Source organism: Sphaeramia orbicularis, chromosome 22 (genome assembly GCF_902148855.1).
Source record: "Sphaeramia orbicularis chromosome 22, fSphaOr1.1, whole genome shotgun sequence".
Taxonomy (NCBI): domain Eukaryota; kingdom Metazoa; phylum Chordata; class Actinopteri; order Kurtiformes; family Apogonidae; genus Sphaeramia; species Sphaeramia orbicularis.
The window spans coordinates 34,402,614-34,416,205 of record NC_043978.1 but is presented as its reverse complement, the minus strand read 5'-3'; the positions used below and the strand labels follow the sequence as shown (position 1 = coordinate 34,416,205).

At 41.7% G+C, this 13,592-nt stretch overlaps 1 protein-coding gene across 8 annotated transcripts in view; it reads left to right on the top strand.

Moving 5' to 3' along the window:
• Positions 1–1,534: 1,534 nt before the first annotated feature.
• The window catches only part of LOC115413975 (regulator of G-protein signaling 6-like), a 51,130-nt gene continuing 39,072 nt past the window's right edge, over positions 1,535–13,592 (top strand). For 3 of the 8 annotated variants that reach the window (XM_030127132.1, XM_030127130.1, XM_030127129.1), the window contains exons 1-2: positions 1,536–3,269; positions 6,194–6,308. In XM_030127132.1, the coding sequence (XP_029982992.1) occupies positions 6,225–6,308 (84 nt within the window). In that variant the 5' untranslated portion in view covers positions 1,536–3,269; positions 6,194–6,224. Of the gene's footprint in view, positions 3,270–6,193; positions 6,309–13,592 lie in introns of all 8 variants that reach the window. The other 5 variants (XM_030127125.1, XM_030127131.1, XM_030127127.1 and 2 more) reach the window with 4 other exon arrangements.

Sequence of the window (13,592 nt, the reverse complement as noted above, 5' to 3'; positions counted from 1 at the left end):
AAAAAAAAAAAGCCAGTCATCTGCTTCCATCTGACCCTGCTTCCTGCACCTTCATCTTTCACACCAAATATCTGCATGTCCTCTTTCACTACATCCATAAATCTTCTCTGTGGTCTTCCTCTTTGCCTCCTGCCTGGTAACTTCATCATCCTTCTGCCAAAATGTCTGCCATCATTTCGAACCATCTCAGTCTGGCCTCTTTCACTTTGTCCCTAAGTCTTCCTACTAGAGCTGTCCCTCTGATGTGTTCATTTCTAATCCTGCTCATCATTGTCATCCCCAAAGAACATCTCAACACCTTCAGCTCTTCCTCTTGTCCACTGAGAAGGACATTCATTGAAAAAAAAAAAAAAGTTAACAAATGGTGCCAGGCACAACAAACCCCGCCCCTTGCACGTACTATATCTTATTTTGGCATCGATCCATCTGATGTCATCATGTCTATGCGTGTGGTAATGTCAGCATATCAACTGCTTCTATTTATGTGCCAGGTTTGAAATTTTTGCTCATTATAAGTAAATGAGAGAAGAAAAAAGATTTTTAAAAATTCATAAAAAATTTGAACTTTGACCTACTTTTGCCAAAATGTAACCACATCTATTCTGGGTCACTGGCAATCTATAAACCCAATTTGGTATGAATTCAACCAATAGTTTTGCTGCTACAGACATGTGAAATTTTGCCCATTATAAGTAAGTGGGAAAAAAAAAAGATTTTAAAAATTCATAAAAAATTTGAACTTTGACCTACTTTTCCCAAAATGTAATCAGATCTATTCTGGGTCACTGGTAATCTATAAACCTAATCTGGTATGAATTCAACCAATAGTTTTGCTGCTACAATGTTAAACAAACTGAACCAAAAACAATACCCTTTACCTCCCCTTCAGGGGGGGGGTGTAAAAATGTATCTAACAAAAATGTTGTGTCATGCTAATGTCACTCAAAAAAGCAGAAACTTGTTCTGTCCTAGGTCTGAGGAGAATAATTATAACATTTTACGCCATCAAAATAAAGCAGTTGGGTAAACTGAACTGATACAGGATGTACAGTGAAAGGGAATGTTCAGAATTGTAAAAAAAAGTTGTGTCCATTCTACATCTAAGAAACAACCACAGCGGGATGTTTCACAGCACTGACTTCACCAACTCCAAGCATCTGTCAAGCATGTTAATAATCTCACAGCTGTTTAATGCCTTTCCTCTCTTCCTGCATGCTCACATACAAAATAAGTCTGGGATAAACTGATAAATCTGCAACAGCTCTTAAATCATGCATCAAAACAGATCTTGGTGGTGTCAAGTTGTGGCCTGTAGTGTTGCTCTCTGTCAGTGATGTGGCTGTGAACAGGCTGTTCAATAATTTAGCATTAATAAAGATTATAGCAGGGCGGGCCCCCTTAAAGCAGATTAGAGATGTGCCTCTCTCTCCCTCTGTCTGCCTGTCTGTCACCTTGTTAATGATGGTACTTCTTAATACCAGGGCAGCTCAGTGGGCAGGAGGAAACGCTGATCTCAGGTCAGTGCAGCGTATGTTAATCAGGGGGGAGGGGTGCTTATGTCATATTGCTATATCGTAGATGGACACAGTGGTTGATGTAGATGTGTTAACAGTTCTTTAATAATGTGGGGGATGGGGGTTATATGATGAAGGCCTGCTCTTTTCCTGCTGAAAACTATTAGAGGAATGTGTGGGGTAAGCATCACAGGACGACGAATGGTTTCACACCCTAATAGACATGCCACACACGCAGGTACGTGACCTCAGTTTCCCTTGGTAACCACATGTACTGAGAACAGCAGTTTAGAATCGTTCAGATTTCCAACTTAATCTGTTTTTCTGAATAATACATTGTACTTTTAATAATGAGAACTTGGCTTTTATCCATTTTGATTGATAAACCCTGAAGTTTTTTTTTTTTTTTCTTTTTTTTTTGTATGAGTCTGTGTGTGGACTACTCTCGTGCATGGTTTTAAAGAGCCAGGACCTCTTCACAGATTATAACACACTGTACAGGCTGCTGAAACAGAGACACAAACCCACTGGAGAGATGCAAGCAAGATAGTTCTTTGATAACTGGTGAACTGGTTCTGTCAACACAAACAGCTGTGTGCGTGTGTGTGGCTGTGTGTCAGTGTGTGTGTTCAATGTGCATGCATGCATTCACAAATTGGCCATGCCATGTATTTCTGGAGTATCTTCCTCAGGGGCTTTTGGGATCTCATTTATTGCAGGAGAAAAGGTTCATTCGTTCGGGTTGCCATTTAAGCTTGAATGAATCCCCAGTTTCCACCAAGAGAGATGGAGAACGCAGACATGCACAAGTGGAATAGCCTGGGATAGAAAACAGAGTGCATATTTACTGTCTTTAGTCATGCTAAGAGATGTAAGCCTAAATAAATATAAGTTGTGAAAATATGCCTAATATTGATCAGTGCTGGGTAATGTTACTATAAAAATGCAGCTTCTCACAAACAGGCCTGCAGCACACTTTGAATGCAAATTGAAAAATATTATCTCTGAAGTTGCTTGCTCACAGAATATATATTTATAGCCTCAATCTCTGTTTGCTCAGTAACAGTAACTTGTTTTTATATTAGCATTTCAATATCCTCCTAATGAAATGTTTCTTATTTTCAGCATCAGTGGGCGCTGCTGCAGTGTGCATCTCTGTCCTCCTTTCTTCTCCACTGTGCATCCACTGCTCTCGCTCTCTCTCTCTCTCTCTCACTCACACACATATTCACATACATACACACACTTTTTCACGCACAAGGCATCTTTCTCCTCCCTCTATTTTCCTCTTTATACTCTCTCTAATTCCTTCATCCCTCCCCCTTTTCCAACTCTCTATTGCACAGCATCTCTCTGCCTCTCTCTCTCTCTCGCTCTCAAACATACACTCACTCTTTTGCTTTCGCTCAGGCACAAGCACATGCAGACAGAGGGAGAGGGGGGATGAACGAGGTCCACGCATGTGAGGATCTCCTGAACTGCCGGGGCAAGGCAGGACTTTTCAGGAAGAGAGAAGAAGAAGAGGAGGAGGAGGAGGAATAGAGGAATACTGCAGTGACCAGCCAGCTTCTCTCTCTCTCTCTCTCTCTCTCTCTCTCTCTCTCTCTCTCGCTGCTTCACTGCTTTCATCCCCCTGTCTTCTTCATCCCCTTCTCTCCCCTTCTGCCAATTATACCATGAACCTGCCTGCTGCTTGTTGCTAAGGGGGAGCCAGCCGGGGGAGCAGAGTGGACCAGGCATTATTTTGTTTCTAAGGTAATAAATGCTACAGTAATGGCAACTGTCAGGTGTCACAGATGTTGCATTGCACTACGACTGCTGAGGATGAATGGAGCTGTGGGACTCGGCACAGTGTGGTTCTGGGTGTATCTGTGCGTAGTTTGTTTTGTGTGTGCATGGGTGAACTCTTTCAGTTTGTTTTAAGGTGTCTATTGGCTTATCACTTTGAGCTATCACGGGGGGGGTTGCCTTGTAAATATGTGTATTTGACATCTTTTTTTTGCTCATAAACTAATGTTTGGTACTTGATGTGACTGAGACGCACATACATGCTGTAAGTAAGAGCAGGCTGTTTTTCTTTTTTTTTTTTTTTTTTTTTAGCAATTTCCATCCATTTCACTTTGACACATGCTTTCAATTAACCTCTTGGGCAGGCCTTCTACAGACTATGATTTGCATGGTTGATCAGCTCACTGGGAGGAAGTTGTTCACTAGAACTGTAGAATTAAAGCTTCCTGTCCACTGGGGACCAATTGGCTCACTATTGTTTTCTTCAAGCAGGTGCTATGCAATCTATACAGCCTGCCTCTCTATATGGCCCACAAGGCATATGCAAAGATTAGCTGTCTAATGTGCTCAGACTCAAAAAAGAGCACAGACGTGTTAGCCAATGGGGAGTGCTGCACTCCGCACTTCTGGTGGCAATAACAAACAGTGAGGCGAAAGTGGATGATTACTTATTCACTCATGCGCATCACAGTGCTCCATGGTGTAATAGATTAAACATTCAACTACATTGACAAAGCCACCTTACATATCTCCTGTTGCACAAGCCAATGGTTTTTTAACAATTTCTACCAGAGCCATAATCTGCAGTTGTTAGAACTTGTTACATTGCATGGTTACAATTACATAATTGAACTACTGCAAATCCTTTGCCAGTTGCTGCCCCTTGGCAAAATGCAGTGTTTCTAATTCCATTAATGTGCGAAGGTTTTGTATTGTGCCTGCTCATTTGTGTCTGTTTGCATCTTCAGTAGCTTATCACAGTTCTTGAAACATAAAAGCTGTTACAGTGAAAAGTGAAGCCTAGTGAGCTGTGTCATTATTTCCAAGCAGCAGATTTATCCTCTTGCACTTTTTATGAGTCCTAAAAATTATGAATGTATCTAACAGCGTAATCATCCTCCTCACCTCTCATTCCTCTGTACGATTAAAGGACTTGTGAATGGTTGAACCCATTAAAAACACACAGAAGCCTTCAATGGCAAAGGCTAGACTGGGGTAAGAGGGCTTGTTGAAACCCAGTCGGCAGCATAGGTTATGGAAATCCTTAGTTAAGCGGAATTAATTCTCCTGAGAGAGTGTAAGGGAGGGAGGGAGGGAGAGGGGATACGGCCCAGAGAAAGGGACGGGGACTGTGTGGAGGTTGTAAATAAATCCCTTAACAGCAGCTCTCAAAGCATGAAGCCTGGAGGGGGGGTGGGTTAATGTGGGGAGCACGGGCAGAGGTAACCATCATATGATTGCAGTTAATGGAGGAGTCACTTTCCAACACTTAGCATTAGTTGTGGTGTAAAATACCAACATGGGAATATATCGTATCGTATGATACACACCAAACAGATATTTTAATCCAAACAAGCAAGGTGTAGCGGACTAAATGGGTTTTAAATATCAAAAAATGTGGGTTTATCTTCCAAAAATATGAGCAAAAACAGATAAGTGAATGTACAAAACAGTACCGGGCCCTTTTGGAGACTAACATTACACAAAAGTAAGATTTAACAAAAAATGATATGAACAGGGGCATATATACTGACTGACCTGACCAATAAGGACACACAGGGGAGGATGACATGGAAAAGAACAACAACTCCATGCTAAGACACAACAATCCCCACCATCTTATCAGAGGTGATGGACCAGTTCTTTTCTTGGGCCTCGGCATCAACTCAGTCTCTGCTGTTGTCACACCAGACCACAACCAAGCAGCATGAACTGATAGAACTGAACTGAACTAATTAGCAAAATGACAGAACAGTGTAAACTACATATTTGTGCTTCAATCCAAAAGCACTGTAATGTCAATAGATACAGATAAAATTCTAAATTGCACAAACTGGTAAGCAATCGTTTTATGTAAGTTTTCAGTGACTGAAAAGGAAAGTAGGTAAACATGTGCTAAGTGTGGCCTTTGACCTTTGTGTGGGAGTGGCCATCACAAGGGTCCTTCAAAACAGACTCCCCTCCCAGTTTCAGCTGAGAGAAAAAAGCACTAGGTGAAGACTGTACACATGTTTTTGTAGATCATTTCATCTCAGTTGTTTAATTCTGTCAAACTGACACCACAATGCACTGCGTGAAATCATAGCTCCTGTTTTGTTTTGTTTTTTAACCTTTTTTCATGGTGTTTTGCTTTCTTTTTTCATCCCAGATACACTGTACATGATGTGTTGCAGGTTATAATCTTGCAATATATGTAATGTTGCCACACTGACTTAGGACGAAAACAGAAACAGACATGGTGTCCATGACTGACCCCAGATCAGCTGGTGCTGCCACATGAGTAACGATTCACTTATGAACACTGGAAAGACAGTAACTCATCCAGTTCACAGTTGCACTGACTGTCTTTAACAGCTCCACTACACAAACCTCTGCTGCTTCTCCCTAAACCGACATACTGTACGGTCTGTCCGAGATTTGACTTTGCACCGTAGTTAATATGCATCTTACATCTACATGAGCTTTCTTATCTGTCCCTACGGTGACAGGCGTCTCCTTTCCGAGGCAGCAGCAAACATTTTGGCAGCTGAATGTCATGACGATAAAAGCAGGAGGAATTTTGTTTCCTTGGGGAAATAAAATCGCTGACTGATGTTTATCAAATCGTCATTTTGCATTCTGCTTCTGTCCTATCTATGGGTGCTGTGTTCATGTTGTGCATCTGTTGACAGGACTGCGTGATCTTGACACGACTGTGTGAACATGGCCGAAGGGTCAAGAGACCAGGGAGGCTCAGGCAGCACTGATCCAGAGGAGGACTCCCCCAATATGATCGTCTACAGAAAGGCAAGTCTGGACTGTGTGTGCTACAGTATTGGGTCTGTATGATGGGAGAAACATTCGCAGAAGGGCAATGACCCATAGACAGGCTCCTGACAGCCCACTGGTCCATATCAGTGTGTATCTACCACATGCTGCTTTGACTGTCAAACTCAGGTGTCAGGAGGCCTCTCTTTCAACCGTCTTGAAACAAGCTCGACTCCATCCTTCAATCCTTTCCATCCCTTCAGGACTCTCTCCTTACCACTGTGTCCATCAGGCTTCAGCCATCCAATGTTTTAATAAGCTCTCAATCCCATCAGGGTTTGGCCAGTGAGAGGTCCTTTCAGTGTTAGGGCAATTACCTCATCACAACTGCGCCTCACTTTCAATAGCTGCTGTCTGATTGGAGAGGGTGAGCAAGTTTTGGTGGTAATTATGTGGATGGGGTGTTTTCCTGGGAGGAAGTGACTGATTCTCCAGGGCTGGGATTAGGAAATAGCCAATGAGGGGGGTGCTGGTGGTTATTTCTCATCCAACGAATAGCTTGTTATTTCTCTGCCAGCACTGTGACAGCCCACTGTGACAGCCCACTCAGGGAAAAAAAAGCCCCTTTTGATCAGACTTAAACCATGGAATCCACTGCTACTGCTGAGACTATAGTAAAAAGTGAGGTATAAGCAGGCCCCGGTTGATGGATCCTGTCCCACTATCTCAAATATGTTGTTTCATCCCACTCCCAATGAGTGCCCATTTGTATTGCAGGATAAACTTATTAGTGGAGGTATGGTTGAAACACAATGTTGAATAACTGGCAAATTTTTCTTTTAGTTGTTTGGAGCTTAATGACAGTTTGAAAAATTCCCTATAAACACTTTCAGCTTGGGGCTCACCTCGAATAACTGTAAGAAGCTTGATAAATCTCTGCTGCTGCTTCTGGTAATGATGCTACAGGGATTGTATGGTATGAGCAGAGTGTCACACGTCAGCAGTTGGCAGCAAAAGGAAGTGGAAGTGCATTGCCAGCAACTAGCAATTCTCTTGTATACTGTAAATACACGACCTGTTAGGATGGCAGAGGGTATTTAGAGTCTTTTAAGGTCTCTTCCAGGAATCCTCGGCGTGCATTTAATGAATCAAATCAGTGCTGCTTCTTTTTCCTTACATTAATATTGGTTTTTATAATAGCTGTCTCATAGCTGTCAAAGACATTTGCATATTATATGTGTGTCTGTTGTGCGTGCATTGTTTATTCAGGGTCTTAATTATCATACATGTATTCGAAGAAGCTGTCGCGCTGCAGGGAGAACATACTGTAACTGCATGTAACACTGGGTATCTTCATGGATTTTACAGTGCAGCTTCATTACGTAACGATACACATGCCCGGAGGCAACACATTTAAGAAGCTAGTTTTTGCTTGTCAGGATGCAGCCTGGGGGAATATTCATCATTTCATGTTTTAGTCATAAGTAGTGACAACAGACAGATGATTCTGAGACTGACAGGATTTGTCCGCCTTTTCAGCTCGGTGAGTTTTGTTTGAAGCCGTTCTCATGAATACGAGGAATTAGAAGGAGGCAGCTGAGGATGCAACATGGCTATGTATTTTTTTTTTTTTTTTTGTTGAGGAAATAATAAAAAGTCTGGGTATTATATGCACTCTGCTGCTAGTGGTGGTAGAACTTAGCCTTACATTTTAGTAATGGAGGTCTTTGTCTTGTTGTTAAGCTCGGAAAATGTCAAAGAGGCCAAATGATAGAGTAGTGCCTATAGCCCCTGTGGGCAAAGAGCTCACGGCCTCTGGACTCTGTGGGTGGGCAGCCTGGCACAGTGTGAAGGGGCTGCTTGCAGAGAGGCAGATGGCCACCAATATGCTCCATTGCCTGGGAAAACACTGGCAGCTTCATCCCAAAGGCTTGAGTTCCTGTCAGCTGGAAAACATCAGCATCTTACTCCAAGGAGCAATGGCTGCCAAAGTCCTGGTAAAGCATCAAGAAAAGAAAGTAAGGGTTAACATACCTTTACTTACTCATTTCCGCTGCACAACTGTTAAGTTGCCGTGTAGGCAGTTAGACAAAGATGAATGTGATGTATTTAGCCATTAGAGAATAGCTCAGGAGGGGAGGAGGTTGTCTCTGCCCGTCCAGTGTAGGTGCTGCTGTACTATCTTACTCTGTCTCTCTCCTCCTACGAAAAGAGGAAGTGAAGCAAAACAATCCAATAACTACATGGTGAGTTATTGCCTGAAGAACTTACGGAGGAAATTTAGTTTAACAGACGGAGGTTGCACACATACTATAAATGCATACACACACACATACACACACGTGTGAACTTGCTCCACGTTGCTTTAAAGGGGTCATATTTTGCTAAACCAGCTTTTATTAGTCTTTGATTCATTTATTTGTGTATTTGGACCCAAACAGTTTAAAAAGTTTGAATTTGAACCCTCCAGATGCTGCAAAGCTATCTTTATATTCATTCTGGCAAAAATCGAGTAGATTCCTACAACCCGTTTTAATTCCTGTTTAATTTGTTACATCTATAACTAGTTACGTCACAGCATTTGCTCATATAAGGTCAAGACTTCCAATGAACAATTCTCAGAGTACGACATAATTTCTTGTCAGCAGCAGCAGATGTAGTCCATACTGAAAATATGTCCAAACTTCGAGCCGATTACCTAAAATGTTCAGTTGATGGTTGAACAGGACAGAGCAGCACAGCCAGAGTCCTCGATATATATCAGAGTAGTGAGACTTCCATAGACTCCCGTTGTCAAAGAAATATGCACCTACTTCTGGGTCATGGAGGGGCCAATAGTTCCAAACATTGAGTGTAACGCCACTGGAACACATTCATTTCTATTATAGCTGATCTATCAACTCCAGTGTTAAGTTAATAAGATATCGTCATCAAATTATCAAGTGCATTTCCTGTATTAGTGGACATTCATATTATAAATTCATTTGTCTTTGGTTAGGGTTAGGGTTTGTACAAATTTATATCACAACTGTTACCTTTGATTGTCAGCTGTAGCCCTATAGTTTGCTAGCGTGACTTGGCCAGCTGTTGATATTTAACCACTATAACCACAAATTATGGAGTTGTTACGATAAAGTAATGTTAGTCCAAATGTTGTTATTGGTGGGTTTCATTTTAGTTGTTTTTGCTGAACCTGGTGGTGTTTGGTTAAGTTTGTCAGCTGAGGTCGTGCTAATTAGGAGGAGAGTTGCTGTAGAGCGGAGTTCTGCCAATAAAAGTTTATTAAAGTTATTATTCATGAGTTAAAGGATGCAAAACTTCTGTCACTTGGCGTCTGTAAGATCCGACTCATCCTACAAGGATACTGTTGAGTTTGAGTTTGCTAATGTTGAGTTTTTAATGAGTTTAGCATCCGGGCTAAAGCTAACATGCTATGTTAGCCGCCATGCTATCCGCTGGTTAAAGTCGTATTGTGTGTGATATCAGAGCAGAGCTTGGCAGGCACACAGTGTTCACAGCTAACCACTGTTTTCTGCTTGTACCACAGCCCTTTAATAGTAAAACTTAAACATAGTAAATTGTCTATCTCCTTACCAATACAGTACAATTACAGAATGAATGAACTTGTAAAGTTAGCACCACTCATGTACATAGCCTAACACCAACCTGTCCCCCCAAAATTTAAGTTTTTAAAGTAATAAATACACTCCTTTCAGTGGTCAACCCCACTACTCAGAAGTATAACACACACAACAGTACATACGGTGTTGACACAACGGTTTTGTGTGGTTTATTTTCACATTTACCATGCTCACTGCTGTTTTCCCCATTAAATAACATGGGAGCGCTTAGTTTGTTTGGACTTGTTCAGGCTTACGTGAATCATGTGATCACCGGAGCAGTGACATCAAAGTGTGTCATAACTCTCTTTATAGAGGGAATGCACATACGTCACTTCCCCCCTGGGCCACGCCCCTCTAAGTCAGACCGAGTGGCATAAACAAACTGGCTCAACATGGCGGAGTATAGCAGTAACTACAGCGAGACCGGGAAAAATGTGGAATATAACATGAAATTAAAGACAGTTGGACTCGACATGGATCCATACAAGCTACCAAACAACAAGTGGTCTACGAACATTGATATGTGGCCGGAAATCACGTATCCTGACATTTATATGAACCTGATTTCAACACCGGGAAAATACCTAATGCAAAGGCTGAAAACATCCAAAAGCCAAAGAGTTGACATCCTCGTCATCGTTAATTAGAGGATTACAGCTGGTGAGTGCTTTCAATTCAACATACTATTGTTTTTGAGGTTTTCTGTCAGTGCAGACGTATTTTCTTGGCGGTGATTTCCAAGGTAAAGGCCCAGCAGTCGTGCTCACAGTTCACTACTGATTTACTGGAGCTGAACCCTTAGTATTGACCCAAGTGAGTGTATGATCTACTGGTACTGTGGATATTTAAGTAGGGTTAACATCAAATACTTGATACAACACAGCTACAACAGCTTTGTGCTCGAGTACCCCCTTATTTGGAAAACTAGGTTAGCCTCAGTTTAAGCTAGTTTACAAATTATGTAGAGCGCAAAGTTCATAATCACACAACTGAAGACAAAAATGTTTCAGTTATCAAATATAGAACTAAATGACAGATGCTAACATTAAGAGCTTCACTAAGAAGTAATGTTAGGCAAAACGATATGTAATTTAAGGTATGATTTTATGCAAGAACACAGCATAAATTCACGTTACCTGACACAAAATGTCAACCACAAATCCAGGTTTCGTTGCCTGGATTCCAGTTATTTCTATGAATTGCAGCGATCCATCTGCTTCTTCTGTCTTTGGCTTTGGGTAGCTGCTAAAACGATAGCTCCGAGTGCTTTTTAAACTTATTTGTGCAATCAATGGCACAACAGCACTTCCTGATTTTTTAGATCGTTCTAAAGTTTTCGCATTATTCAAGCCAAAGCCACTACTCATCTCCCTCTTTCTGCCACTCAGTGGACGGAACCGCAGTGACTTCCGCTAGCGGTGACGTCACGTGCATACCCTCTATAGGGCTATGAGCACAGCCAACAACCTGGGCGGGGGGGGGGCATGAACTTGCTCATGTACATTTAAAGGGCTAGCGTTACAAACGACCTTTCTGGTGTCATTAGTCAGAAATAGGGTTGAAGATGGACCTGTGGAGTTGAATTAATGAAGAATTCAGACCCAAGCATAGCATTTACAGTTTATGTAGACCACAGGAAATGTTTTAAAATGCATAATTCCATTTAAAAAAAAGCAAAATATCCCTCCTTTAATGCACCTTTACCTATTATTTTCTTTGCTCCGTTTAGCATGTGCAGGAGACTACATGAATATGGCAGGTAGATGAATAGGAGTGGTACCAAGAGAGACACAAAAAGGAAACTCAGACTATGATGAGAAACACTACTGTGCTGGGAAATGCAATTAAACAGAGGAGAGAGGCCACTTTACTGCCCTGATGGTGTAAAGCTATTAATAGCCAACATCTCGTCCCTAAGTGCATGTGTATGTATTTGCCTTTTCGCCTCCTGTGACATGGAGGGCAAGGTTCTGCTTCTTCTTCCTCTTGCTGTCCCTTGACATAAACATTTAATTGTTACCCAAGCACTCCTGGGTTAATAATTTCATCGGCTTTTATTTAGGTCATTAAATGTTTGATTGGATGATACTTGGCAAACAACTCACACCTGAAGGCGAGTGGATGTGTGCAGGGAGGGGGGATGTGTGGTACAGTCTTACGAAGCTCCATCCAGATGGGTTTTAGGCACCTTCAGTGGGTTTTAGTCCTGAACCATGCCAGGGAGATCAGAGGCACGACTTGGTGCCAATGGCCTTCGGGTGAGAGCTGCATTAGTACTGTATTAGCTAAAAATACCATTTGCTTGATAGTTACCACTCTGTTCTTTTCCAATTCAATACACTTAATAGATTTTCTCAGTTAAATTGTTTTGTAGTACTCTGAAAAAGACCCAGGACAATAACGTGTTGCGTTAGGAATCTGTCAGTCTGCATGCTTGTGTTAACATTAACCTCACAGCCCTGGAGGACTGCTAGTGTCACTTCAGACTCAGTCCTGTTATTTCTTTTACTACCTTTCTTTGTCTCCCCCTCTCTCCCTTTGTGTCTTCCACCATTTCTTCTGCTTCTTGCAAATTAATAATTGAATCTCATTTCAAGTATTCCATCTATGAAAAAATATCTGGTCCTCCGAGACATAATCCGCTCTATTCATTTATTCATACTCAGCCCATTTTTTATCATTACTTGGTATTTTTATCCACGTATGCACTTCTAAATGTGAGAAGGGGAACTAGAGGGAAGGATGTAAAAACACAAGTGTAATACTCTTAACCTTTTTTTTTTTTTTTTTTTTTATTCCTTTGAATGTATGTAGACATAACAGTTTTGTGAGACATCCCAGTGGAGATGTCCTGTTGGATATGAAGATTTGAGGCAAATCATCTTTTTTGACAGGATCTATTACACACAGACAGGTGACACTGCAGAGGAGAACCACTGAGTTAATAGTAGAGTACAGTAAAATAGTATATCAGCTGGTTGGGTTTAAGATGGCTTAGTAATGTTGTAAATATAGTAATATAATAATCTCATGACTAAAGGTGAAATCTAACATCTGTCGAGTGGCAGAAGATGGATTACTTGATGCATTTTCTCACGTCACCAAAACAGGGATTGACAGCTGGTTGGGTTTTAGGGGGTCGAAGGGACCAAAAAAGCTTTCCAGCTAGTCAGAAGATATAGTAGCTTCCATACATGTCTTCCTGCTAGAATCCATGAGTCACTATCTCTTCTTTAAGAGCCCATGGGGCCCATGGAAAGTAAACACTATGTCTCTTTTTTTAAGACTGGCCTCCATTTGAGGTCTGTAGGCCACTATTTGCAGTTGCTGTGTGCACTTAAGATAGCACAGTCCATCTGAGCGCTGCGGGTATCACCTCTACTGCTGTGGTGGTGTGTTCTCCCAGTGCTTTATCATATATGACTGTTTTAACACTGTCTCCACTTGCACCATGGGAGCCTTTATCAGAGGCGCCGGTATGGGCTGAGCCATGAGGGTCATGCTGAAGCCTGTGTTCCTGTATGCTAAGTGCCAGTGTGGGTTGCTTTCCTAGTTGGGTCAATAGGATAAAACAACAGAAGCAGTGCAAAGCTCCATCTCTTATATAACCAACTCCTGTCTGTGATGGACTGTCTCTTCTTTCCAGTTAAGCAGAAGGACAAACATATGAAAATCCTGGAAGTCCACTGAAAAACAAGTC